General features: G+C 45.7%; 1 protein-coding gene across 3 annotated transcripts in view; it reads right to left on the bottom strand.

Annotated features, from left to right (window-relative positions):
* Positions 1-527: 527 nt before the first annotated feature.
* The window catches only part of MAEL (maelstrom spermatogenic transposon silencer), a 114,984-nt gene continuing 89,615 nt past the window's right edge, over positions 528-25,896 (bottom strand). Inside the window, exons 1-12 of one of the 3 annotated variants that reach the window (XM_077820276.1) lie at positions 23,160-23,250; positions 20,362-20,448; positions 13,995-14,085; positions 12,278-12,433; positions 10,410-10,451; positions 9,234-9,361; positions 7,382-7,436; positions 7,109-7,250; positions 5,564-5,626; positions 3,805-3,937; positions 3,245-3,323; positions 528-1,241 (exon numbers count right to left, since the gene is read on the bottom strand). In XM_077820276.1, coding sequence (XP_077676402.1) covers positions 1,129-1,241; positions 3,245-3,323; positions 3,805-3,937; positions 5,564-5,626; positions 7,109-7,250; positions 7,382-7,436; positions 9,234-9,361; positions 10,410-10,451; positions 12,278-12,433; positions 13,995-14,085; positions 20,362-20,412 — 1,053 coding nt within the window. In that variant the 5' untranslated portion in view covers positions 20,413-20,448; positions 23,160-23,250 and the 3' untranslated portion in view covers positions 528-1,128. Of the gene's footprint in view, positions 1,242-3,244; positions 3,324-3,804; positions 3,938-5,563; positions 5,627-7,108; positions 7,251-7,381; positions 7,437-9,233; positions 9,362-10,409; positions 10,452-12,277; positions 12,434-13,994; positions 14,086-20,361; positions 20,449-22,820; positions 22,953-23,159; positions 23,251-25,896 lie in introns of those variants that run through there. The other 2 variants (XM_077820261.1, XM_077820268.1) reach the window with 2 other exon arrangements.

Here is a 25,896-nt window from a genome sequence, read left to right as displayed (position 1 = left end):
ACACCAGTATTTGCCAGCACAGCTACACAGAAAAGCCAAGACCCCTGTCGCCCTGGCATATTGTCAATGCCCAACAGACCATGAACAGGACTCCTACCATATTTTCACAGTAACTATAAGACAAAAGGAAGATTTTCTACCACCAAGTATTTTAGTCTATTTACTTCCCCAACTCAACTATTCAATCCAACTCAACTATTCAATCCATCCCTCCACTCATGAAGAATTTAAGGCAGTACCCCTTTGAGACACTCCCACCCAGTCTTTCAGCACTAGAATGCCTCCCAGCCTCATGTTATTTTATGTGGCAGGGATCAGCAACCTTTGGCATGCGGCCTGCCAGGGCTACCCCTTGGTGGGCTGGTTTGGTTACCTGCCGCATCCACAGGTTCGGCCAATCGCAGCTCCCACTTGCCACAGTTCGCCGTCCCTGGCCAATGGGGGCTGCGGGAAGCAGCGCGGGCCGAGGGACGTGCTGGCCACCACTTCCCGCAGCCCCCATTGGCCTGGAGCAGTGAACGGTGAAACCTGTGGACGTGGCAGGTAAACAAACTGACCCGACCTGCCGGGGGCTTACCCTGGCAGGCTGCAGGCCAAAGGTTGCCGAGCCCTGTTATATGGCTATATGTGGAGACGACTGTCTGCCAACATCTAACAGAGGGGTGGAGGTCGGAAAGAAAAGACGGAGAGAGGGAGATTAAAGAACTAAATCATTCAAACAACATGTTTAATGCTACATTAACCACCAGAAGAATGTTTAACATGCAGTTACTGACCATCACCCTCTCTTTCTTGCACTTCTCCTCCCATTACCTAACGAAAGAAAAGCCAAAAGACTGCATTTAGTCAAGAGAGCAAGAAGTTGCCAGTTCCCTTCAAAATAAGTAGTTCTATAGATAAAACCAGGATTTTCTTCTAATTGAAAGAAAAATTCCCTCCAGTCAATGGGTCTGTCATTATTCTAAGGGAACCGTTACACTGGGTCAAGGGAAGGGGAATGTATTTTAGGGTTTTGCATACAGGGTCAGACAAAGCAACGGCAATCTGGTGAAGTCCCAGACTACCATGGGAATAGGGAAGAGCAGGATGTGCAGTTCTCCTGGTAAGGTTAGGAGGCCGGGTGGGCTTTCAGTTGCTGGAGGACTTGGAAAGTCTGGAGACACTCTCCAGCAAGCGAGTGATTCCTCTTCCTCGCATGGTGCTTGTTCTATATGGCGACATCACTCCAGAGGGATGTTCACCTATGAAATTAACCAGTACATTTTGTAAGTCAATCAGCATTTAAAACATTCATAACTCAAGAGATCTGCTGTCCTATGTCCCCTTGCTTCAGCTGCAAACTAGTGGGGCTGCACCGTTTGATTGACCTAACCAAGAGGCAGAGTCTTGGACTTTGAAATGCTGTTCTCAATGTACACCAAGTTCATCATTGACGTCCCTCTGGAAAAAGCTCAGGACTTTTAGTTTATGGTTTTAGTGCAGGGGTTGGATTAGGCAGCTCAAAGAACTGGTATTTTTCCCTGTTGTTTGCCATCCTGTGCTCCAGAATCTAAATTTTCATTTAAAATCCCTCCCCACTCCAGCCTGGTCTACACAAAGGATTGAATCAATTCTAGTCATTGTTTTGACTGCCCTTATTCAAATCCCTAATGGGTACTGGTCTATTCTAGTTTCAATCAGTGGTAAATTGCAACACAGCAAGTCCTAGTTTATCCCATCTACACTAGGGGTTTGCATCAATGCAGCCACATCACTGGCTGGAAACAGGGCAAATGAGGTACACAAAGCCTAATTCTCTAGCCCTTATGGATGTAAAGGAAACCAGCCTTAAAAGTGTGAACAGAGTGCTGAGACAGTGATGTCTGCTAGAGTTTGCAGATAGCTGACAAACCAGATCTGAGGGAGGAGTGAACGGCAGCTTTCATCCTGGGTGCAGACCCAAGCTGCAACATGCTATTGACAACTATCTTGCTGCTAATAGGATTCTTTAGGTTGGTATGGAAACTTAGTTTGATGGAAGCTTTTTGCCCTTTCACATTTTCTATGAGGTATTCAGATGTCTGAGCGTTTGTGTAAAGTTACAAGTTAAATGTAAATCTTCATCAGAGCAATCTTAAAATTGAGCATTTAAGGACAGAGAGCCTGGAAAGGCAAGAGTTAGGTTCTCCTAGCAATATCAGTCCACCCACATTGCACACAGCTATTGAACTTGAAAAGCGGCAACTGGTCCACTGCCTGTTGCTCCAAGCAAACCACTGCCTTTAGTGGGGTTATACGGAGCTAGAGCAGAATTTGGCACAGTACATGCTGTACATGTGGGTTAATACTGCCAAGAGTATTTATAAAAAGGAAAAGTTCTCAGTTGTTTTGCTTTTCTTTTACTGATTTAATAAAAATAACCAAAAAAGTTTAAAGAAATCCCTTCTTTGTGAGCTAAGTAAAGAGTGTTTGCTCCAACTCCACAATACTGCAACTTGAAATGTAGCAAGACTGTATATGAACTAAAAAAGATTTTAAACAAAGACTATTTAAATTGTTTTTCTTGCAAACTCACAGCTACTAGCCCTCACTGAAGACTAGCCATGATCTGACATTTCAGATACCCTTGTGCAAATGTCATACTTTGTGGCTTAGGAAGAAGATCTGTTTCCCTTGCTCACTTAACTCAGAAGTACCTGAGCAGATGCATTTTCCATAAAATAAATGTTATCTTTGGGCTCTGACCAACTAAACAATGTTTTAGCCCCCAAAAGGCAGACTTTCAAGGAGTCCAGTTTATAATGGAAGTCACATTGCAACAAGTATTCATTGAGTTTGTATGTACTGTACTTTTTATACAACAGGATGTGTTGGGAAGACAACCCTACCCCAAATACCCACAGGAAGTCCTCTCTCAACCCTGGTGTATGCTGAGAGAAAGAAGAGCTGCAGGAAGCTGGAGGTAACAGCACACGAGGAGTGTTGAACACAATGAATTGGAGGAGTCCTTTTTGGCTCTGGGAATTCTTTCCAGTAAAACTGTCACTGGCTCATCTGGTTAAGGTAGACATTAGGAGTTCAATCAAATCTACAACTGTATACATGAATGAGCTGAAGCTGTACCACCCAAGGGAGGTATTGTGACGATCTGGCCATTTACTGTATCCAGAGACGAGGTGGGCAGAGGAGGACAGCGCCACAGTCATCTGATAAAGACCTTAATTCTCATTCTTTCCTTTCCCAAATCTGAAAGTCTCAAACTCACCAGCAGAAGAGGCAGCACCTTGTTTCTGAACTGGAGAACTGAAGTATCGATTACAACCAGGATTCTGAGTCCTCAGCTTCTGTAGCAGAAAAAATTCAAACCCCCTTTTCAGAACAGACAAGTGTTCTCTTTCACATAGCATCCACCACACCTACTCACGATACCCAAGGGTGCTGGGTAAAGATTTAGGCAAGACAGAATATCTGGCTGCCTATTTGCATAGGATTTAAACAGGTTAATTCTCCCTGCCTCTTATTCTAGAAGAATCATTTGTGCCGGCATATTTTGGAGGACCTCATAGTCAGATCAGAGCTTTTGTAGCAAAGGGTTGGGACAAACTTCAGAAAGATGTCTAGTCAGCTAGTGGAGAACTTTCCTGGTTGGCTTTCCAAATATCCGTTGTGCATTATGAACAAGGATGTCACCGGCTGTAAAAGTGAATATAGCCAATCTGACACTGGAAGGTCAACTCCACTGCCCCAGGAAGAAACCAGGCCCCCTTCAGGAAAAGAGCAGTCATAGCAGCCTAAATAATTCAGCACAAATTCAAAGAAGATGACCTGGAAACGTCCAGCATCCAGTACCACCATCTTGGGATTTATGTTGTTGCTGGACTCATAGTCTTGCAGAGGTAGGTGAGCTGTTGTGAGCGAGACTCCATACACGCCTGCAAGAGTGTTACTGATGCAATAACTACATTGAGCAAAGGAAAAAAAAGAGTTCTGATAAGAATTCTGTACTGTATTTCTTATATACAAAGGCAGCATAGCCCCACCCCTCTTTACAGTGAAAGACATACAGAAGGAATAGCTGCTATCACCAATACTTTGAGGTGGGGGGAGGGAAGGTGAGATATGAGGACTACATCCTATCATCATCCTTTCATCCAGAAAAAGGCCAATCTTCTTTAAAAATTATACATGAAGCTACAAGAATCACTGCCCCCATCACCCAGGATGAAACATGACTGTTTAACGGTGCACTGCATTATTAAATCAGTTTGAACAGGAAGACTGCTACTATATCCAATTGTTGGGGAGATAATGCAATTATTTAAATAGATATTTGCCTAAATTACCCCTACTTTTACTTCCAAAAAGCACAGCGCCTTTCTATTTGGCCCTGCTTCCTCCCTGCGGAGAAATGTTTGGGTGGGGACGGGGAGGAAGAGGGTGCAAGTGGTGACACCAGGCGCTCTGTGCATCCAGGTCAGTTTCCCCATGTGAGCTGTGTAAGGGGAGGGCAGGAGAGCAGCTCCTGATGCCTCTCAGCACAGCCCAGGTGGGGAAACTGAGCTGGACACACAGGGCGCCTGGTGTTGCTACTTGCCCCCACCCCCAGCCTCCTAGGGGGCACGGAGGAACATCTGGGGTGGCGAACGGTGACGCGAGGGCCTTGGTGCTTCCCGGTCGGTATTCCCACCTGGGCTGCGCAAGGGGAAGGCAGGAGAGCAGTTCTTGATGCCTCACAGCATAGCTCCAGCTTGGGGCCTTTTCAATTTTACTAGCCTATACAATAAGAGACTTGAACCAGAAACACAGGCATCTAGACATCGGAGCCACTTTCTAATCAGCGCCGCTAACATTGTAGCGAATGAACACAAGATCTGAGCTGCTTCCCAAGGGTCTGCGCAGTTACTGCATTGACTGTGTCAAGCCCAGGTGAGTGATAGAGTGAACAGGAAAAGTTAAATGTGAGTGGAATGTGCTTAGGCAGGTGGGCAAAGGGGACAGGCTTTACCAATGGATTTGTTTGATGTGTGCATTGCACATTTACGTATCTCTAAAACCAGGGAGACATAATTCATAGTTACATGAAAGTACTTATTTCTGTTTAGTCAAGAATTTGTTTTTATGTAAATGTTAATTTTTAAAGTGGCAGCTTGTAAATGTGGCAAATAATTAAGTCAAAACAAAACATTAAGGGTGATTAAATACTGAATGTAAACTGTATTTGCGATTTCAAATACACTAATTTAAGTACCACTAACAATTGATAAATCCAGAAGTTAGACCTATATCTATTAATAGTATTAAGCCCTTTGCCTCCCACAAATATAGAAGTCAAACTCCGTCTATGCAGGCACTGATACCATGGGGTAACATTATATTATGATCATGTTGCTAATATTCAGATTACAGAAAAGAATAAGAGACACTAACGAAGAAATACCTACAGAGATAAGGAAGCCATTAGAAAAAGACAACTTGGGAACAACTTTCCTCAGAGGAGTAGAGAAGCCAGATGCACAGGGCTAGAGAGTACAGAAGCTAAGGATTGTCTGCAACATATCAGACATATCCCCTTCACAGTACTCACGCAGTTTTCTTGCAGGATGCTAAAGCGCAGAACAGGATATCATTCTCTTCATGCCACTTGCACCTAAGTGCAGATTGAAATTCTTCTGAGTTCATAATAGAAACAAAACTACACCCTTAATTTAGATGGATATAATTAATCTAGTTGGATTAGAAACCTGTTGGCTGATGCTAACCTCCCTTCCTCCTAGTCAGTGTAATTAAAATCAGACCTAGAAAACTCCTGGCACAGTCTTGGTGCCCAAAAGTAACATAGGTTAAATTTTAAAAAGGGACCATGTCACATAACTAAATGTAAACTTAGGGACCCAAGCTAACAGGTTGTAGTTTTATAAAACCTCATAGACATTTTCTCTTTCTTCTTAAAAAAGAAAAGAAGAGTGGAATTTAAGGAAAACCATCCACTTGAAGTCTTTTTAATTTCAAAGACTTAAAAGTAGTTTTTTGGTACTATACCTGTTTCTCTCCCCCCCCCGCCCCTTTTATTTTTTAAGGACAGTTTCTTTTTCCTGTTGGTGTGTAAATGACTCACACAAACAGGTGGAAACGACTATACAAAGGAAACAGTGACACTGACTATACAGAGTGCCATCAAAAACTCTCAAAACCAGACAGATATTTCTCTCCTATAATCTTAGAGTTATAAAGTTTACAGTCTTAGTTGTTACCTATAACAACAGCACGTAAAATGTCAGAAGTAAATTAACAGTGTCACTTTAAACTTCCCCTGCAGCATCTGCAGCCCAGATGTTGCAGCACTGTGCTAGTGCATGAAAACCTGAAAGTGAAACTAAGGAGCCTGTCTTTGCTGTCCATGATACACATTCAGAAAATGAACGTAAGGCAAGAAATATACTACAACTGAATCTTATTCAAATATAAGGTGTTTTGCTCAGATATATCCATGAAAACCCAGTGAAGTCAATGGATTTTCATGGATGAAACAAAAGAACCTGGCTCTGATTTCTAATCTAAGCACCTCTATTAAAATAAACAAAAACTATTTTGACAGACAGAAATGGATGTACAGTCCAGAAGTATAATTCTGATAATTTTCCTGTATTTTAATTTATGGGGTACAAATAAAAACATATAATTCAATGGATTATTAATGAAGCAAACATTCTTTCAAACCTTTTCTTAGTGCAATTTTAATGGATTTGTGAACTTCAAAGAAGCAAAGATATTCATATTTTGAGATTCTCTCTTTCAAACACAAGCACATGGAAGTATTCTCACCTCACCCCTTTCCACTCTCAAGTCAAACCCACAAGCCTCTGCTTCACAGCCTTCAAATTTATGCTTATACTTGAAAAATCAGAGACATACTGTCCAAGAGCGCATTTCCTTCAGCCACATCTGAGCTATGATCCAAAGAGGACCAGCCTTAATGATGAGACTAGAGTTTTCAGCTAACCTAACACTGAAGTAAGAAAGGTGTATGTGTGCAGGGCACTGAGGGACAGTTTAAAGCATCTGGCTAACAGATAGTTACCACTATAACATCTCCCTGTTCAGGAAATAAGGAAATAAGCCAATGCCATACCTAGTGTTACTGCAGTAATCCCACATGAAGACATCCAGCAGGTTGCGCACCCAGGTCTTGGAAGGCTCCTTTCCAAGTTTCCGCTGGTATAGTTCCACCACCAGGTTTTCCACACTGAGAAGCTCCAGCTGGTTCTCAGTGCCTGTTATTCAGAGACGGCCGAGTCAAGGAGAGCAGAAGGAATGGCAGAAACTTTGACAAATATAGGTGGGACAGAGGAGACGCTGCTGAGATACTAAGACTCCTTGCAGTCTTAAAAAATTTTCTTCTCACCTGCTTCCTTAGCCATCCATTTCAGACACCAGTTGACTCTGTACCAATCATCAGACTGGAGAGAAAAACGTTTCACTGTCACATGCTCCAGAACACAACTACAGGTATGGAGTGGAGTTTAATTATTGCCCCCCCGCCATTCCTAAACCATCTTCTCCAGCTACTTTAGTTCTTGGACAAAGCCACTGTCACTCTTCCTGAAAGTTCTCCCTGAGTCTCAAAAGAGGTCTCCGCCTGGGGGTGCAGGCTCTGGGGTGGGGCTCAGGATGAGAGGTTTGGGGTGCAGGAGGGGGCTCCGGGCTGGGGCCAAGGGGTTTAGAGTGCAGGAGGAGGCTCAGGGCTGGGACAGAGGGGTGGGGTGCGGGAGGAGGTTCAGAGTGCAGGCTCCAGGAGGGAGTTTGGGTGCGAGAGGGGGCTCAGGGCTGGGGATTGGGGTACAGAAGGGGGTGCGGACTCTGGGAGGCAATTAGGGTGCGGGAGGGGGTTCCAATCTGGGGCTAGGGGTTCAGGCTGTGGGCTCCGACCGGGCAGCGCTTACCTCAGGTGGCTCCTGGTTGGTGGCGCAGTGGGTCTAAGGCAGGCTCCCTGCCTGCCCTGGCTTTACTCTGCTCCCAGCAGCAGCTGGCATGTCCAGCCCCTAGGTGGAGGCATGGCCAGGAGGCTTTGCACTGTGAATGCGGCCCGCCCCCGCAGCTCCCATTGGCCACAGTTCCCAGCCAATGGGAGCTGTGGAACCAGCGCTGGGGGGGCAGCATGCAGAGCTTCCCTGATTGCCCCTGCGTCTAAGGGCTGCAGGGACATGCCAGCCGCTTCCGGGAGCTGCGCGGAGCTGACCGGACTTTTAATGGCCTTCCCCGCACAGCAGGCTGAGCTGGTGCTTGCGGCTCCACCCCCACGGGGGGCGCTGAGGCTTGGGGCTTCCAGCCCGCGGCACGGAGACTTGCCGCAGGCTGGATTAAATTAAGCAGCGGGCCAAAGATTCCCCTCCCATACTATAAAGCAGGGGTGGGCAAACTACGGCCCATAGGCCGGATCCGGCCCATCAGGGCTTTGGATCTGGCCTGCAGGATTGCCACTCCTGTGGCGCCGCGGACCCTGCACCGCTCCCGGAAGTGGCCGGCACCACATCCCTGCAGCCCCTCACCTGCAGGCACCGCCCCTTGCAGCTCCCATTGGCCAGGAACAGGGAACCGCGGCCAATGGGAGCTTCGGGGGAGGTACCCGCAGGCAAAGGCAGCACGCGCAGCCCTCTGCCCCCCTCAGGGGCCACAGGGAAATGGTGCCAGCCACTTCCAGGAGAGGCACGGGGCTAGGGCAGACAGGGAGCCTGCACCCCAACCCCCTGCCCTGAACCCCCCGCCACACCCCACATCCTTCCTGCACCCCCAACCCTGAGCCTCCTCCTGCACCCCAACCTCCTCCTGCACCCCACACCCCTCCTGTACCTCAATCTCCTGCCCTGAGCTCCCAACCCCCTGCCCTGAGCCCCCGCCGCACCCCGCATCCCTCCTGCACCCCAACCCCCTGCCCTGAGTCCCCAACCCCCGGCTCTGAGCCCCCTCCCACACTCCGCACCCCTTCCTGCAAGCCTGCCTTGAGCCCCCTCCAGCACGCTGCACCCCTCCTGCACTCCAACCCCTTTCCCTGAGCCCCTTCCTGCACACTACACCCCCTCCCACACTCCCTCCTGCACCAGTCCTACATTCATGGCCCTGCATGCAATTTCCCCATCCAGATGTGGCCCTCGGGCCAAAAAGCTTGCCTACCCCTGCTATAAAGGCTTCTTTGGGCACCTACAATAGGACTGTGTGTTTTGAAGGGCTGCCCTAACTTGGACGGGGCTGGATTCTACCTTGCAGTACACAGGTGGCCATCTGCCGCAGTTTGGCTGAACAAACGTGTAAAGTTCACGTAACACAACAGGGTGACCAGCATTTGAGAGCTCAAAACCAGAGATGGGGATCTTGTGAGTGGCATCACCTAATAGAGGTTAATGAGGAGAGAGAAAAATGGGATATGAGCAGTCCATTTTTTAAATTTTTTTTTATTTTTTAAAGAAATGCACTGCTTTCTCTATTCCCAGTCCTACCTACCATCCACAGGTAAAATCTGCAAGATTCATGCACCCACCAGAACCTCACCTTTAACATGCACCTACTTATTTTCCCCAAAGATCTGGGATGATCTGAGGTGAGAGCCCTACGCTGCTTTAAAGAGAGAGTTACCCAAGTATTTTGATAAAGGGAGGCAGGAGCTGTGTCCGTTAGCAGTGTGTGTAGGGACAGGAAGTCCACTAACTGGAATCTATAAACATTGCTCAAATGGTGATATAAGGGAAAGGTAAAAACAATACAGTAGAAGTCAAAGTAGTACAGAGGGCCAACCGACAGGGTTGTAGGAATACTTTACTTGCTGTATGTCAATGCTGCATGGAGAAGTATTAGGTTTGTATTTCTAGAGGTTCCTCTTTAATAATGATACTTTATATTAGCATCTTCCAGTTTGGGGAAAAAACAAGGTTCCAGTGTATTTTTTTTATCCATTTATTTATTTTTTACAAGCTATGCGCACACACACGGGGGAGATGCTTTACCCACCATCGAAAGACAGCCACCTCAGAGATGGAAACGACAGCTACGAAACATCATGCACTGAAGTTACACAGTCGTTTAGGACAGAAATACTGAAGCTAACTGGAATTCCGTGTGGGAGGGCAGATCATAGCCAACAGAACATGATTACCCACAATGGACGTTTGGGTAAGACACCATTATTAATTAGAAGTGTCAGAGGTTCTTTAATGACTAGTTATTCACAAAGAAGAGTTTATGGTCTACGGAAGACACAGCATTATGAAATCCCTCAGGCAGTTTGCTCTAGTGCCCGTCTCTCTCTTGGACGCGAGATGCATAGTTCTTAGAGAAGCATCACTTCTCACAAGCAAGGCAAATGTTTAAAGGACTGGTGTACACAAGACAGTGAAACTTCCAAACCCTGTATCCCACCCCTTTCCTCCTCCGATACTCACTTGCTGCTTGACAATGAAACCGAAAGCCACGTGGCACCACTCCTGCAAGAGGGCAGAGAGAATACACATTATCAAGCAAGAAACAGATATACAAACTCTAAATAATGAACAGTACCTCGTTGTGCTATAAGAGCAGCCATACTGGGTCAGACTAAAGGTTCATCTAGCCCAGTATCCTGTCTTCCGACAGTGACCAATGCCCCAGAGGGAATGAACAGAACAGGTAATCATCAAGTGATCCACCCCTTGCCACCCACTCCCAGCTTCAGGTAAACAGAGGCTAGGGACACATCCCTGCCCATCCTGGCTAATAGCCACTGATGGACTGATCTTCCATGAATATATCTAGTTCTTTTTTGAATCCTGTTATAGTCCTGGCCTTCACAACATCCTCTGGCAAAGAGTTCCACAGGTTCTCCGTGCGTTGTATGAAAAAATACTTCCTTTAGTTTGTTTTAAACCTGCTGCCTATTCATTTCATTTAGTGACCCCTAGTTCTTATGTTATGAGGAGTAAATAACACTTCCTTATTTACTTTCTCCACACCAGTCATGATTTTATGGACCTCTATCAGATCCCCCCTTAGTTGTCTCTTTTCCAGGCGGAAAAGTCCCCATTTTATTAATCTCTCCTCATATGGAAGACGTTCCATACCTCTAATAATTTTTGTTGCCCTTTTCTGAACCTTTTCCAATTCCAATATATGTTTTTTGAGATGGGCGACCACACCTGCATGTAATATTCAAGATGTGGGCATACCATGGATTCATATAGAGGCAATATGATATTTTCTGCCTTATTACGGTATCTATCCCTCTCTTAATGATTCCCAACATTCTGTTCACTTTTTTTGACTGCCGCTGCACATTGAGTGGATGTTTTCAGAGAACTATCCACAATGACTCCAAGATCTCTTTCTTGAGTGGTAACAGCTACTTTTGACCCCATCATTCTATATGTATAGTTGGGATTATGTTTTCCAATGTGCACTACTTTGCATTTATCAACACTGAATTTCATCTGCCATTTTGTTGCCTACTCACCCAGTTTTGCGACATCTTTTTGTAGCTCTTTGCAGTCTGTTTGGGACTTACCTATCTTGAGTAGTTTTGTATCATCTGCAAATTTTGCCACCTCACTGTTTACCCCCTTTATTTATGGATATGTTGAATAGAACTGGTCCCAGTACAGACCCGTGGGGGACACCACTATTTACCTCTCTCCATTCTGAAAACTGACAATTTATTCCTACCCTTTGTTTCCTATCTTTTAACCAGTTACCAATCCATGAGAGGACCTTCCCTCTTATCCCATAACAGGTTAACAGCTTAGTTAACAGCTTTATCTATCATCATGTGTCCCTGCATAACTGCCATGAATGTCCACTTATTTAAAACATTTTCTTAGCTATACTCATTTGCACAAACGCTGCACAATACACACATTTTACAACCTGCTGCATACCTCTGTGTTTTGGCCCCATCTACGCAAATGCATTTTACTATTAAATCCAACATACACAAGCGTGCAGCCTCCCACCTACACAGTAGTTTTTCTTCCAGCTGATGGCCAGACAGCTTCGTAAAGGATTTTATTTCAACTACTTTCTCACAAGATTTCTTTTACCCTCCAAGTTCTCACTCAGTCTGGATGCCAAAGGCCACCTTTCTGCAGACTTTAGTAGAAGGCAGCTTTAACCACAGGCATTTATGCTGCTACTATCTACCTAAAATGCTGAACACCTGGAAACAGGACCGTGTCTTATGCTAGAAACTTGAACTGGGCTGGGAGAGGTGAGATTAGAAAGTCTTCATCCTTCCACACAACTGAAATGATGAGTTTCCTCCCCTCCGTCCCTTAAGGCTCACCAGGATCTACAAAGCGGTGGTAGTCTGCTGTTATGCCATCCTGTAGTGAATATTTGACACAGCCAATCTCACAAGGGAGGAAGCGCTGCTCACAGGGAGAGGGCAGCTCTCCATGACTGTAAATGTTCAGGAAGTAGAAGATGTTCCCAAGCACAGCTGGAACGAGAAATTTTCAGGGGTCACTAGAGGAGAGAACAAGCAAGTCTTTTTCCATCCAGTGAACATTATTATTTATACTGCAGCAGCACTTATCTGCCCCAATCGAAGATCAAGGTCCCACTATGTTAGGCCACACAACTGAGTAAAGACACGGGATAACAACTGGACGAAACATGTGGGAGGACAAGATAACCGTTAAAAGGACACTTTTGCATAAATCAGGAGATTCTGCGGTCACAGTTCACCTCCAGGTTAATTCAGATGGTATTGTTTTGTAAATATCACAGCACAGGTTAACAAGAATGCCAGGGGCCCGGAATCCATCAACACCACCACTCATGCCTCACTCCAATAAAGCTCTCCAACATTGTCTCTTTAAGTAGGGATGGGAAATGCCACCGATACCAGGAACTCTAAACAGCACATTAAGCTTCAACCAAATCCAGCAGGAGGCAGACTGAACTAAGGATATAGTGCTTTTACACTGTGGAGGGGCTGAAAAGAATCAAAGAGCCCTTAGAGAAAGCTCACCTCTAAAATAACAGAGCAATAATATGTGACAGGTTATGTATGATACAAACAAGAATGAATGCTCATAGACTTAGCATAGCAACAGGTCCAAACTACTAAAATATTGACTTCAGTCAGTGAAAACTATACAGATAATTGTCACTGAAACAGAGATGAAGGGTATTCCTTCACCCCCAGCCTAGCCCATTCTCTCTTCAATAAGATTTTACTTAGTGCTTGCCCAAGTTTTATGTATCTTGGCTGGTGGCTTGACTGTTTATAGCATTTTGTAAGTGCTACTGTATATTATACTAGAGCTTCTTAGAGGCAGGGTGAAGTGCACTGAGTGTTTCCTTTGCTGCTAGTCAGTGCCGATCTCAGTATCAGTTTTACACGGAAATGCAGATGGGAACAGATTGGCTTTTCAGGCTTCTATTTAATAAGACACCAGCCAGCCAATGTGCAAGTACAGCATTGGCTGACACAATAGCTTTCTCCCAGGCTAGGCTGTCCTGTTATCCAGTGTCTATACTGTTGTTCTGAGCGTCCACCAGACATCTAAAAACTTCCTACCCTGTTATACTTGACATAAGCACACATGTAGCCAAAGTCTGGACTAGGCCTTGTATATCCCTAATGAAACGGAAGTTACAACAGAAATGCTTTCCTGCAACAGTTCACTTCGGTTTATCTCCAACCATTTACAGACATTAAGAGCCTTATTCTGTCTTCAAATATGTACATGCAACTCCCATTAAGTTTAAAAGGAGGTACAGCCAGACGTTTGTGGGCAGAAACTGCCCCCTGACCATTGTGAACTACATTTCTATTATGAAATCCTTTGTTTCTGTAGGACAACTTATGAATAGTTATTTTAACTAAGTTAATTTTTGTCTAACATATTAAATATATTCAGATCTAAATTAAACATGAATTTCCCACTTTCCCCAGGTAAGGCCTGTAAGCCAGATGTAGCAATTCTGCTCCTTATGGAAGTCATCCAACACTACGAGATCCTTAGGATTAAGCTTCTTTAGGTTTACTCTACCCTGATCATTCTTCCAAGAAAGATTGGTGGCATCTGAAACAGAAGCGCTTCTCTGTATCTGCATGGGCAGTGGTGCAGGAACCGGAGAAATCTGATGGGGAGGCGGGAGAAAACAAAATAGAGTTAAGTACATAGTCTGCTCCTCCAGTCAGAGAAGGACCATAATATAGCTCCTTCTTTGCCCTCTATGAATGGATGGCAGCACTGCCCCTTCTAAACCCACCTGACCACAGTTTGCAGTATGCAGGCAGTTTGCAGTACGCAGGCAGATTATGAGCAGGCATGTTTTCTCCTCTGACACAAAGGATATTAGTGGTGCCCACACTAATTTACCAACACACAGAAAGAACTATAGCCAAGCCTCTGAATTAAAAAAAGAACATCCACAGAAGGGCATTTCATCCACGTTTAGATTTGTCACACAGAAGGAAGCCATCATCTCCCAAGCCTATAGACACATCCTAGGGGAAGGGATGGAAGTCTAACAGTTTTCCATTTTTTCCCCCTAATTGAAAAGCCTGTAAAGAGCAGGCTAAAGACATAATTTCTTTCACATCAACTTTATTAGTCATTATTACACAATATTTCAGAAGTTAGAATTACAGGGTAAGCAGGGAAGTAATGCCAATTTATTGCTTTTCTGAAGGTATCATGCAGGATTCTCAATTTCGGGTCTTGTGTCTCCAGTACAAGTCATGAAAAGATTCTCATTACTCTTAGGGTTTTTTACCTTCTGATGCACCGCTAGGCTGGCCTCAGAGCTCTGGCCCCCAGAGCATGCTCTAATTTCAGGAACATCAGCGGCCACAGAACATTTAAACTAGCTCCCTTTAAAATGTGGAAGGAAGAGCTCCTCAAACTTCAATTATATGTAAGAGACCTACACACTTCTCCCTTACACCAATCTTCTTTTTTAAGAAAACAGTACAGAGGAACATGACAGGTTTCAGAATATCAGCCGTATTAGTCTGTGCCACAAGTGCTCCTTTTCTTTAGTACAGAGGAAGTCAACCTTCTCAGAACATGTAATCAACAATGTAGAAGTGAGTGCTCACTGTGTGAACAAAGGACACATTACATTATCAACTGAACCCCTCAAACTCTGAGGTGTACAAGCATGACAACATTGCTGGAGAAGCAGAATTACAAGATAAGCAATTTTCCCTTCCTTAAAGATATTATTTAATGCACATTCCCAACACTGGAGAGGAGGTAAGTTCAAGGGATGTCCTGAAATAGTAAGTTTAACCATGAACATGACCAGAATGTATACCAGTGAAGAACTCCTCCAAAAATTGGTCAAATGCAGTAAAGACATCCCAAAAAAGAAATTATAAGCAATGGAATTGTTTGGATTCTCCTTACTTTAGGAAAGAGTTCAGTATGACTGAAGAGAGATTCCCCCCCCCCCCCACCTCAGAGATAAGTGATTAGCAAAACAAAAAAAGTTCACCTCAGGGTTTCATTTTCCCCCAAGTAAAGTTGCCCAGGATCTTGAAAGTCAAGTATGCAGAGAAGGGCCTCGCCAGGATGGGGTTGCATGCGTGCGAAGGATGTAGGCAGGATGAAAGTGGAAGTTGGCTTCTTGGGCAGAAATGTTGTCAGAAGATTCTGTACCACCACTATAACTTTGTAAAACGTAATATAAAGGTAGATTAGTCATTAAAACCTGAAAGCATCCTAGGAGTAGAGATAGTACACTTCCTGGTGATGGTTATCACAGAACTTCTGTCTCCGAGTACTGAAAGGCTCAAAAGGAACTTTTCTTTAGCTTTCTCGGGATCATATTTGTTATGTGACACCAAAGATTTTTAACAGGGTGTGCCACTGGCAGGCCAGATGCCAGCTCTTATCCAGGCTGCAGGCATTAGATAAGAACTGACAATCTTGTAGCTGGAAACCAGATCAGGTCACCTGTAAGTTTTGCTCAAAATAGGTATTAGTCTTATAAGAATGTATTTAGCGTTTAAGACTCTGAAACACTTGTAAGTTGCTGCATGCATTAATCTCATTTGTAATGTCTGTATAACTTTAAAAACGTTTGCTCTGAACTTGCAAACTTGGGACTTGGCTACACGTACATTTTATAGCGCTCTATCTTGCTGGCTCCAGGGTGTGAAAAATCACCCCCCAGAGCGCAGCAAGTCAGAGTGCTTTAAAGCGCTAGTGTAAACAGGCTCCGAGTGCTGGGAGCCGCGCTACCAGCACTCGGAGCTAATCCCCTCGTGGAGGTGGATTATCAGGAGCACTGGGAGACCTCTCTCCCAGCGCTCCTGTGTGACCACACCTCGCACTTCAAAGCGCCGCTACATGAGTGCTCCCACAACAGCGCTTTGAAGTTTCCAGTGTAGCTATGCCCTCAATCCCGGGAATCACCCCCCACCCATTCAGAAGGGCTATCAAAATCAAATGACAGGTTTCAGAGTAACAGCCGTGTTAGTCTGTATTCGCAAAAAGAAATGGAGGACTTGTGGCACCTTAGAGACTAACCAATTTATTAGAGCATGAGCTTTCGTGAGCTACAGCTCACTTCATCAGATTTCCACAGTATGCATCTGATGAAGTGAGCTGTAGCTCACGAAAGCTCATGCTCTAATAAATTGGTTAGTCTCTAAGGTGCCACAAGTACTCCATTTCTTTTTGCAAAATCAAATGGGTCATCAAGGACCATCACAATTCAAAGGACTGGTTAATGGCTCTCTCACACCTGGGAAATGCTACCTGCAAGGAAGCTCCTCCTGTTGGCATGGAAGTTGAATGAAGGAAATAAAACAGTCACAGGAAAATTTTCCATTTCTCTCCTCGCTGTTTGAACTCTGACAGGGCCAGATGCTATAAGCTGAGGCAGAGATTCCCAGTGGTTACCCCTGAATCTGCCCTGAAAGACCCTTTGAATTGACAGATCACTAGAACTCTGTCACTCTTAGGATTTAAATGGTAACTCACTGGTGTGTTATTGCTTGCTTTAACCTGCAAATAACTCTCACATTGCTTTTTCCTAGCTAACAAACCTATAGGCCATGTCTACACGAGTGAGCTTACGGCAGCACTGCTGTAAGATCACTCGTTTAGCCACTCTATGCTGACGGGATAGAGCTCTCCCATCAACATAATTAAACCACCTCCAACGAGCTGTCCACACGGCGCTTCTGTTGGTGTAACTTATGTCACTCAGAGGGGTGTTTTTTTCAAAAGTGATAGTGTAGACATAACCTTAAACAATTCATTACAGGATTGGCTATAGCGGTTGTCTCTAATGTAAGATCTAGGGTACCAATTCACCTGAGGGTGAATGACTGGTCTCTTGGGACTGGAAGCAACCTGAACATGGAGTGATTCTTGGTATAAGTGACCATTTATCACTAACTGCAGTTTGTCTGAGTGGCAAGACAGGCTTGAGAGTCTGGGAGACTGCCTGTGACTCCATGGTAAGACTATTATAGTGATCCAGGAGTTCACATTTAATACTGGCTTGGTGACATCTAATTCTAGAACACACCACCAGTTTGGGGCATCTCCCCTGAGGTAGGCACACTCAGTCGTGAGCCACTCCAGACAGTGTGACCTAGGGGTTTCAAAATGTCAAGCCTCAAATGAATTTGATGAAAAAAGGCTGGAGAGACATTGTCGTGTCTTTGACAAGGTCACTTGTTCATGAAAAGCAGTTTAACGATGACTTAAGGAAGTATTCAGACAGCTCTTGTGCAGAGCAAGTAAAGGGGTTTATGGGCCCATAGGTAACACACACCAGATCTCATCCATTGGCAAAGAGAAGGCCACTGAGGACAAAGTGATTCAAGCCACCTGCTTTGAGACTTGCTTGCCTACAGATTTCCACCTTGACAGGAGCCGAGTTGTCAGAGAGAATGCACCGAGGTATGACTGGATGTGCGCCAAGTGTGCTAGACTCAGCCTGTTGATATCAGTTTAGGCCACCTGCAAGAAAGCTGAAAACCAATCCTATGTAAGTTGGTAAGACGCTAACAGGATCTTCAAAAGCTTCTATCTCCTGAATGATGCCAGGACCTCTGACTCCAAGAGTAGCCAGCATATAGACACAGACACGTCCATTCCCAGAGAACACAGGTGTCCGACATTAACTGTCTTTTCTACTATGACCAGGAGACTTGAGAGTGGTAGTTCAAGTTAAAGAACACTTCATCTCTAGAAGATGACACTGGGAGAGTTCTGATCTATTACACCATGATCCACAGACCAATTGTGTTGAGCTACGAAGATACGACTCAGTCTTCCTCATTCCCCTTCCTGACAGATAAGCAGTAACTAGAAACGTTTTGGAGGACAGATCCCATTCCCCCACCTGCAAGACCTCCCAACACAGGAAGCATGATCCAAGTCTCTTTACCTACTGAGATAACGTGTTATGAGAGTTTCTTCAAATCATGACCACCCTTTAGAGATATCAAGTCTCTTGCACTACTTAGTGTTTTCAGAATCACTAACGCATATCAGCGTTCTAGATAACTGCTGTTCCCAGGGAAAGACACACGTCCTAGTAAGAATTCAAGGGTACAGTCTGTACGGGGAGACTTTGGCAAACCAGTAAAGTGCCTGAAACCACTACGGCTTATTGCTAAAAGCAGCCAAGTCAGCAGGCTTAGCTTAACCAAGGCAGGAGGGGAAAGGACTTTTTGGGTGCCATAGAGAGGTCAGCTTGACACCACGTCCTTCCTGATAAGAATTGTGTTGAAGTTGCTGATATATGCATCTTAGAAGAGCAGGATGTGCCCCAGGAATGTCTATTGGGGCCTCAAGGGTGCAAACGGTGGAAAAACCCACACCTGGTTAATCGATAATCAGAAGGAACCTCCCACTTGACCACTGAAACTGCTTACTTAACACGTTTGCTTTAAGGAACATGTCATTCTATCACTAATGTCTAAATAAGGGGGAAAAGTTTGAGGTAGCGGGACTCTTCAGGACTGGACTCTCCCTCTGGATGCATCTTGTGTTCCCCACTAGCAGATGGGCTCCCGCTGTGCCACTCGAGAGCCACACTCAGCTTTGGTAATTATCAAGGGTTGGGGGTGTTTTACTAACCTGTTGCAGACATGTGTATAAGTGCTTGAGACAAAGTAAAGTTTAGTTTTAAGTGAAAGCATTCTTGTGTTGTCCTGTTTGTGCCAGCCATCTATCGGTTGGACGGCCGTGTCTCCCCGATTTATTTCCTGACACCACCTCGCAGAGAGTAAAAATTACCAAGAGCTTTGGGTTGAAAGAACCCCGGGTAACAAGTCCACCTCATAATTGGAACCCAGTTGTGAGTTACACCAGTAAATAAGATATTGTCCATAAAGTGAAACTGCATGGAACATAAAGCAGGGTTCTGCTTGGATTGTTTTTTGTCCTGACCCATTTAAGAGAAATTTTGTGCTACCAATTTAAACTGGAAACAGATAAGCTCTTTGAGGTATGGATCTTGTCTTCTTGCATACATATAAAGAACCACAATAAAAATATACTACTTGGCAGAGCTAAGAAGAAAATCATTATGTCCTGAAATGGACAATAGTCAATAAACTATATACAGAAGTTGCACTAGTGTAAGGCTATGGCTATGCTTGCAGATGTAGAGTGCCGGGAGTTAAACCAGCCCTCAGAGACAGCAGCAGGAAAGCGCTGCCATGTGTTCACACCGTCAGCTGCAAGCGCAGTGGTGTGGCCACATTAGCAGCTCTTGCAACACCACAGAGAGCAGTGCATTGTGGCAGCTATCCCAGTGTGCAAGTGGCTGCAGCGTGCTTTTCAAATGGGAGGGAAGGGGGTGGAGTGTAACAGGGACTGTGTTGTGTGTATGCAGGGGGAGAGACAGTGGGTTTTGGGGGGCAGAGAGTGTGTCAGTGTGCTGTCTTGCAAGTTCAGACTCTCTCACACACGTGCAAGCGCCTGACTCTGCAGCAGCAGCAGCATTCCACAGTAATGGTTTGCTTTGTCCCAGGACAGATAAGCAGCCAGCTGTCAGAAAAGAAGCTTTGAAAGTTATGCTTCAACCCCAAATCCAGAGTAAGGCAGACTCTGGAGGAAAAGTCCACAGTGTGACAGAATACTGAACTGCAGGCTCTCTCCTCCATTTAAGAGTAGTTGTAGGGTGATGGTAAACTATAGGTTTACATTGTTGGTAAATTCAAGACATTTCTGGACTACCAAGGAAGATACAATTACAAACTAATATTATAGCCATGCATATTTCTACACTAACAAAGGAAAAGGGGCAGAAGATAGGCTTCTTGTAAGTTTTTAGGGTGGCCCTGTGTGCCACAATTTTTGACCAACCCCTGCAACTGTGTTACTCCTCTTATTCAGCCCACTCCAAATTCCAGGTTTCTTCTTCTACCTTCCCATTTACCTGTTTCACTGATGCCTGGGTGGAGTTCTCTGCTCTCCATTTACGAGCCATCTCTGCATATTTCTCCTTTTCATCCTGAGTCAACAACTGTGAATAAAATTGTTATGTAAGTTATTTTCTGACCATTTCGTTCTAAGAAGACAAACTTGCTCCAGAATCCAGAAAGTTCTAGGAGAATAAGTAGTCTTCGACTTAGAGTAGGTGAGATAAAGCAGCTATGGAGCTGGATTGAGCCAGTACTGGCTGATACACCATTAGGGCTAGATGGCAAGTGAATTTCTTAGTAGAAAGAGATTGTTGGGTTTTTTTTTTAATATTAAAGTGGGCACCGGGGGGAGAGATTATGCACTATTAATAAAGCTGCAAGACTAAGGGCCAAAATCAGGTTAATGAACATTTTCACACACTGATCTTGTGCTACTAGCCACACCCTAGCACAGAGGTTCTCAAATTGGGGGAGGGGAAGGGGCAGGAGGAACAGAACGTATTCGAGGGCGGGGGTTGAGAAGCCGCTCTGCCTTCAGAATTGGGCAGCTGGAAAGGCCAGGCACTCAGCTCTGAAGGCAGCACCATCGCCAGCAGCAGCAGAGGAGTAAGGGTGGCATCCACTCTGACTTCAGAGCTGGGCAGCAGTATATGTACCAGTGTGGTGGGAGCAGAGGCCTAAACAACTACAGACACAAAAAAGGGAGGCCCGATCAAATAAGTTTGAGTATTTATGCCCGAGCATAAATAAAAGAATTTTAGTAATCTAATTCACTCTTTTACTAATGCCATTTGTTAACATTTTGCCTTTTCTTCAACTTGGGCTATGAAACCAGACTGGTCAGTTTCACGTACTAGCTTTTAGGTATTGGCAAAATGTTTTGTTCCCATAGATCAAATCCAGCAAACACTGACATACATGCTTAAAATTAAGGATCAAGATTTTAATCTGTTTTTAAAAATGCAAAATTACATTTTTATATTCAGACTTGTTTTTGTTCCCCTTTAAAGAATGGCATATTTGTCCCAAATTTTAGATTTAGTAATAAGCATTTTTAAACTTTTGTTTAAAGTGTCCTTTTAAAAAAATTCTAAGTGAAATAATTTTTCATTATCCTGTACTATTTATAATTTAGAAACTTCAATATTGAAAACCTAGGAGCAAGACAAACCTCACTGATTCACCAATAACATGGAAAAAATTAAAACAGTATAAATAGTGAAGAGAATTGGATTTTAAATCCCTTTAATAGTTAAAGATGTTTCTACTTAACATATCAAAGAACTGTCTACTATTTACATCTTAATAGTGTCACATCCACATTGGGCAGCTCAAACCCAGTTACCCACTCCCCGCAAGAGAGTCCCTTTAAAACTGAGTAAAGTCAGGAAACATGCAACTCGGATTAGACATAACAAACACCATGAACAGAAAAGAGAAAAAGCATTTCCTCCTGCCTTTCTCTAGCTAAAGAGGAAGACATTTCATCCCAGAGAGGATCTCTGTGCAGCATGGAAAAGTGATGGAGTGTTTGTGTGGAGGTATAGAGGAGTGTGTGCCCGGGGCGGGAAGGGGGAGGAGAGAGGAAGGACTTGTAGATGGGGTGCATGCCCAGGGGTAGGTGTTGGGAGAAGGTAATGGGGGAATACACATCTGGGGCAGGGGGTGTGTGTTTGTTGGTGGGGAGGATACACGTCCAGGATTGGAGGATGCGTGTGTTGGGAGAGTATGAACACCCAGGGTTGGGTGTGTGTGTATGGGGGGGGATGTACGCCAAGAGTTGGATGAGTGTGTATGGGGGGAATACACGCCCAGGGTTGGGGGGAACGTGTGTATGGTGGTGATGCACGCCCAGCGTTGGGTGTCTGTGAGTGTGTGTATGGGGGTGATGCACATCCATGGTTGGGGGTATGTGTGTATATGGGGGGATGCACACCCAGGGTTGGAGTGTGTATGGGGGGGATGCACGCCCAAGATTGGAGGAGGGCATACAGAGGGGATGCATGCCCGGAATTGAGGGTACATGTGTGTATGGGGGTGATGCACAGCTGGGGTTGGAGGGGAGGAATGTATGCCCAGAGTTGGGGGAGGGGGGTGTATGAAGGGATGCATGCCCAGAATTGGGGGGGTATAGGGGGGATGTATGCCTGAGGTTGGAGGGTGTGTGCTTGGGGCGCAGGGAAGAGATGCATACCTGGGGTTGGGGCAGGGTGCTGGGGGGGATGCACACCCGGGATTGGAGGGTGTGTGTTGGGGGGGCAGAAGAGAGCGTGCACACCTGGGGTTGGACGGTGGGTGGTGGTGATGGGGGCAGACGCACGCCCGGGGTTGGGGGGGGGGGGGGGAGAGATGCACATGAGAGTATGTGGGGAGTCCAGCCCTGGCCGCTCCTCCCGCGGGGGGTCCCGCCGGTCCGGCCCGCGGGGTTAGCCGGGTTGCAGCCCACGCGCGGCTCTGCCCAGGCCCCGCTCACCGCCCAGTCCCGCGAGCAGAGCGGGATGGCGTCGGGCACGCGGGCCACGGGCAGGCCGCGCCGCTGCAGCTCGGGCAGCTTCTCGCGCACGAAGAAGTAATAGGCGTTGCGCGCGCCCTTGCGGTTCGGCATGGCGGGGGGGAGGAGGAGGCGAGCCCGCCAACAAGGCCTCTGAGCTCGGGCCGGACGCCGCTGCTTCACCGCCCGCGCGTCAGCGGCCTCCCCGAATCCTCTCCCTCTCAGCCCCGCCCCCCCCGCTCCGCGAAGAAAGAACCAATCATATCGTTTAGCAGCCCGCGCGCGCATGGATCCGAATGAGCCACGAGGCGGCACGTGCACCTCTCTCCTATTGGCCGGTGAGAGAGGACTCCAGCGGTGCGCGCCCCGCGGGCTTCCCAGAGAGAGAGTCGAGTGCTGCACCAGCAGGGGACTCGCCTTCTCGCCGTGGGGCACGCTGGGATTTGTAGTCTCGATTTGCGGTTCCGAACCATGGGCGCAGGGCATGCTGGGAGCAGTAGTTGGCTCGCCCACACTCAGCGCGGGACGTGCCAGCAGGGGCTGCTGGTGCCCAGAGGAGACAATGTGGGGCGGGCGCGCAGGGACATGCAGTATGGGGGGATAAGGAGCTTAGTTGGCCCAGGGGGACCAGGCTACCCACAACCACGCAGGTGTGTGTCTTTTGTGCTAAACCTGAGCTGCCCTCCATGATCAGCCTGCGCCTCTAGCCCCCTGTCATTGCAAAGGGAGCCAGCTACGAGCGGGGTGTCAATGATGCTGCCGTGGCGGCCTGAGGCGGTAGCTCTGAGAGGAGTCAACAGCTCCATTTGCTCAGTGGGGAGTTAACTCCTATACGGGGCAACAGGACGTTAGGCCGAGTACCAGCACAAGCGCTTTCCTAGTTGGCCTGCAGACCTCAGTTCAGTTATGAGGGTGAGGGCAACTGCATGCAGTATTAGAACCTGACAGGCCTCCTGAGCTTACTGCTAGTTTAACTGAATGCTGCTCATTTGACTGTCACCGACAGGAGGCAGGACATCCGTGAGAACACAGGAGGTTCTAGGCTGCTGGTACTGGAAACAGCTCTGCTACAGGTTTCAGGGTAGCAGCTGTGTTAGTCTGTATCCGCAAAAAGAAAAGGAGTACTTGTGGCATATGCTCAAATAAATTTGTTAGTCTCTAAGGTGCCACAAGTACTCCTTTTCTTTTAGCTCTGCTGCAGACTTCTAGTGAGACCATAAGCAAGTCACACAGCCTTTCCAGATGAGATTCTGAAAGGTGCCTAATGCCTCAGTTGCCAACCTGCAAATACATATAAATACTGTGTATTAGTTATAGTTGGCCATAGGTGCTGGAACTAGGGATGCAGGGGGTTTACAATTTGGTTCAATGGCTCTCAGCACCCCCACTATAAAAAATTGTTCCAGTGCCCCTGCAGTTGGCTGCAAGGGGACACTAATTGATTATGTAGGCATATTCAAAGAATCTCATTAAGAGCCAAATATGGAATTTCTGTTTGTCTCTCTCTGCCCCACACTCTTTCTTTCTCTCACACAAGCAAGAACGTAGGGATTGCACTGTACCCAGTGTATAATATTAATAGTCATGGTGGGAGTGAGACGCATGACCCTGTGAGCCCCCCAGGTGGAATTCCAATTGACTCTAGGGAGCACTCAGACAATCTCTGGGCTGTCCCGCAAAGATGACAGCTCTTTCAGAATTTTGTTATAAATGGACACAAATCAGACGTCAAGAATTATAACATTCAAAAACCAGTCGGAGAACACTTCAATCTCTCTGGTCACTTGATTACAGACCTAAAAGTCGCAATATTACAACAAAAAAACTTCAGAAACAGACTCCAGTGAGAGACTGCTGAATTGGAATTAATTTGCAAACTGGACACCTTTACATTAGGCTTGAATAAAGACTGGGAGTGGATGTGTCATTACACAAAGTAAAACTATTTCCCCATGTTTATTCTCCCCCCTCCCCCGCTACTGTTCCTCACACGTTCTTGTCAACTGCTGGAAATGGCCCATCTAGATTATTACAAAAGTTTTTTTTTCTCTCCTGCTGGTAATAGCTCACCTTAACTGATCACTCTCGTTATAGTGTGCATGGTAACACCCATTGTTTCATGTTCTCTGTGTATATAAAATCGTCCTATTGTATTTTCCACTGCATGCATCCGATGAAGTGGGCTGTAGCCCACAAAAGCTTATGCTCAAATAGATTTGTTAGTCTCTAAGGTGCCACAAGTACTCCTGTTCTTTATACTCTTCCCTTGAAAGTCTCTGTACTCCCCCATTCACATTTTAACTCAGATTAAAATACAGAAACAATGCAATCAATATGGTTTTGATCAGTTTTCTCTCACGTTGGAAGGCAGAGTGAGCTGCTCCCACATTGTGCTAATTTCTTTCTCTGTCAAAAGCTTGTGCCCTCCATTTGCCAAATTAGAATGAAATCTCAGAGTCCTATTGGACTCATTGCTAATCCTAGACATGCGTGTAACAACAATAAAAGACATTACCTCAACCACCTTGTCTCTCTAACAACGATAAATACTTTCTTCCACTTCCAGCTCACTAGGACACTGTGCTTCTTTGTCTCAGTGGAGGATCTATCTAAGCACAATGATCCATTCATTCATCACCTGCAGACTGAATTATTGCAGCTTGCTATATTTTGAGGCTGAAGGTGGAGGCTACCACGTAGGGCCACATCTTTGTCCCGGTTAAGTATGCTTTGCCCTACTGCAGCCACTGGCATGGGGTGTGTGATCAGTGTGTCCTTGCCCAGTGATATGTGGCTGATTTCCTTTTGGGGGCCATTTTAGGTGGCACAATTTAGAGCATCCTTGAGGCCTGGCTCTGCACTTGGCATTAGGGGCTATTCTATATTGCTGTGGACCCTTTTTAATGTATTGTTTGTTTTTATTTTATGTCAGGGACCCAGATATTTTTGTGATGAGCAGTGCTTGAGCACCTCAAAATCATTCTGTAAATTAAATTAAAACAGGCTTAATTTTGTGTCTTTTTTAACCCTTTAACTGTTGTGGGAAACTACCTGTATT

This window comes from Eretmochelys imbricata, chromosome 1 (assembly GCF_965152235.1).
Source record: "Eretmochelys imbricata isolate rEreImb1 chromosome 1, rEreImb1.hap1, whole genome shotgun sequence".
In the NCBI taxonomy this organism is placed as follows: Eukaryota; Metazoa; Chordata; order Testudines; family Cheloniidae; genus Eretmochelys; species Eretmochelys imbricata.
This window is presented reverse-complemented; position numbering and strand designations above follow the sequence as displayed.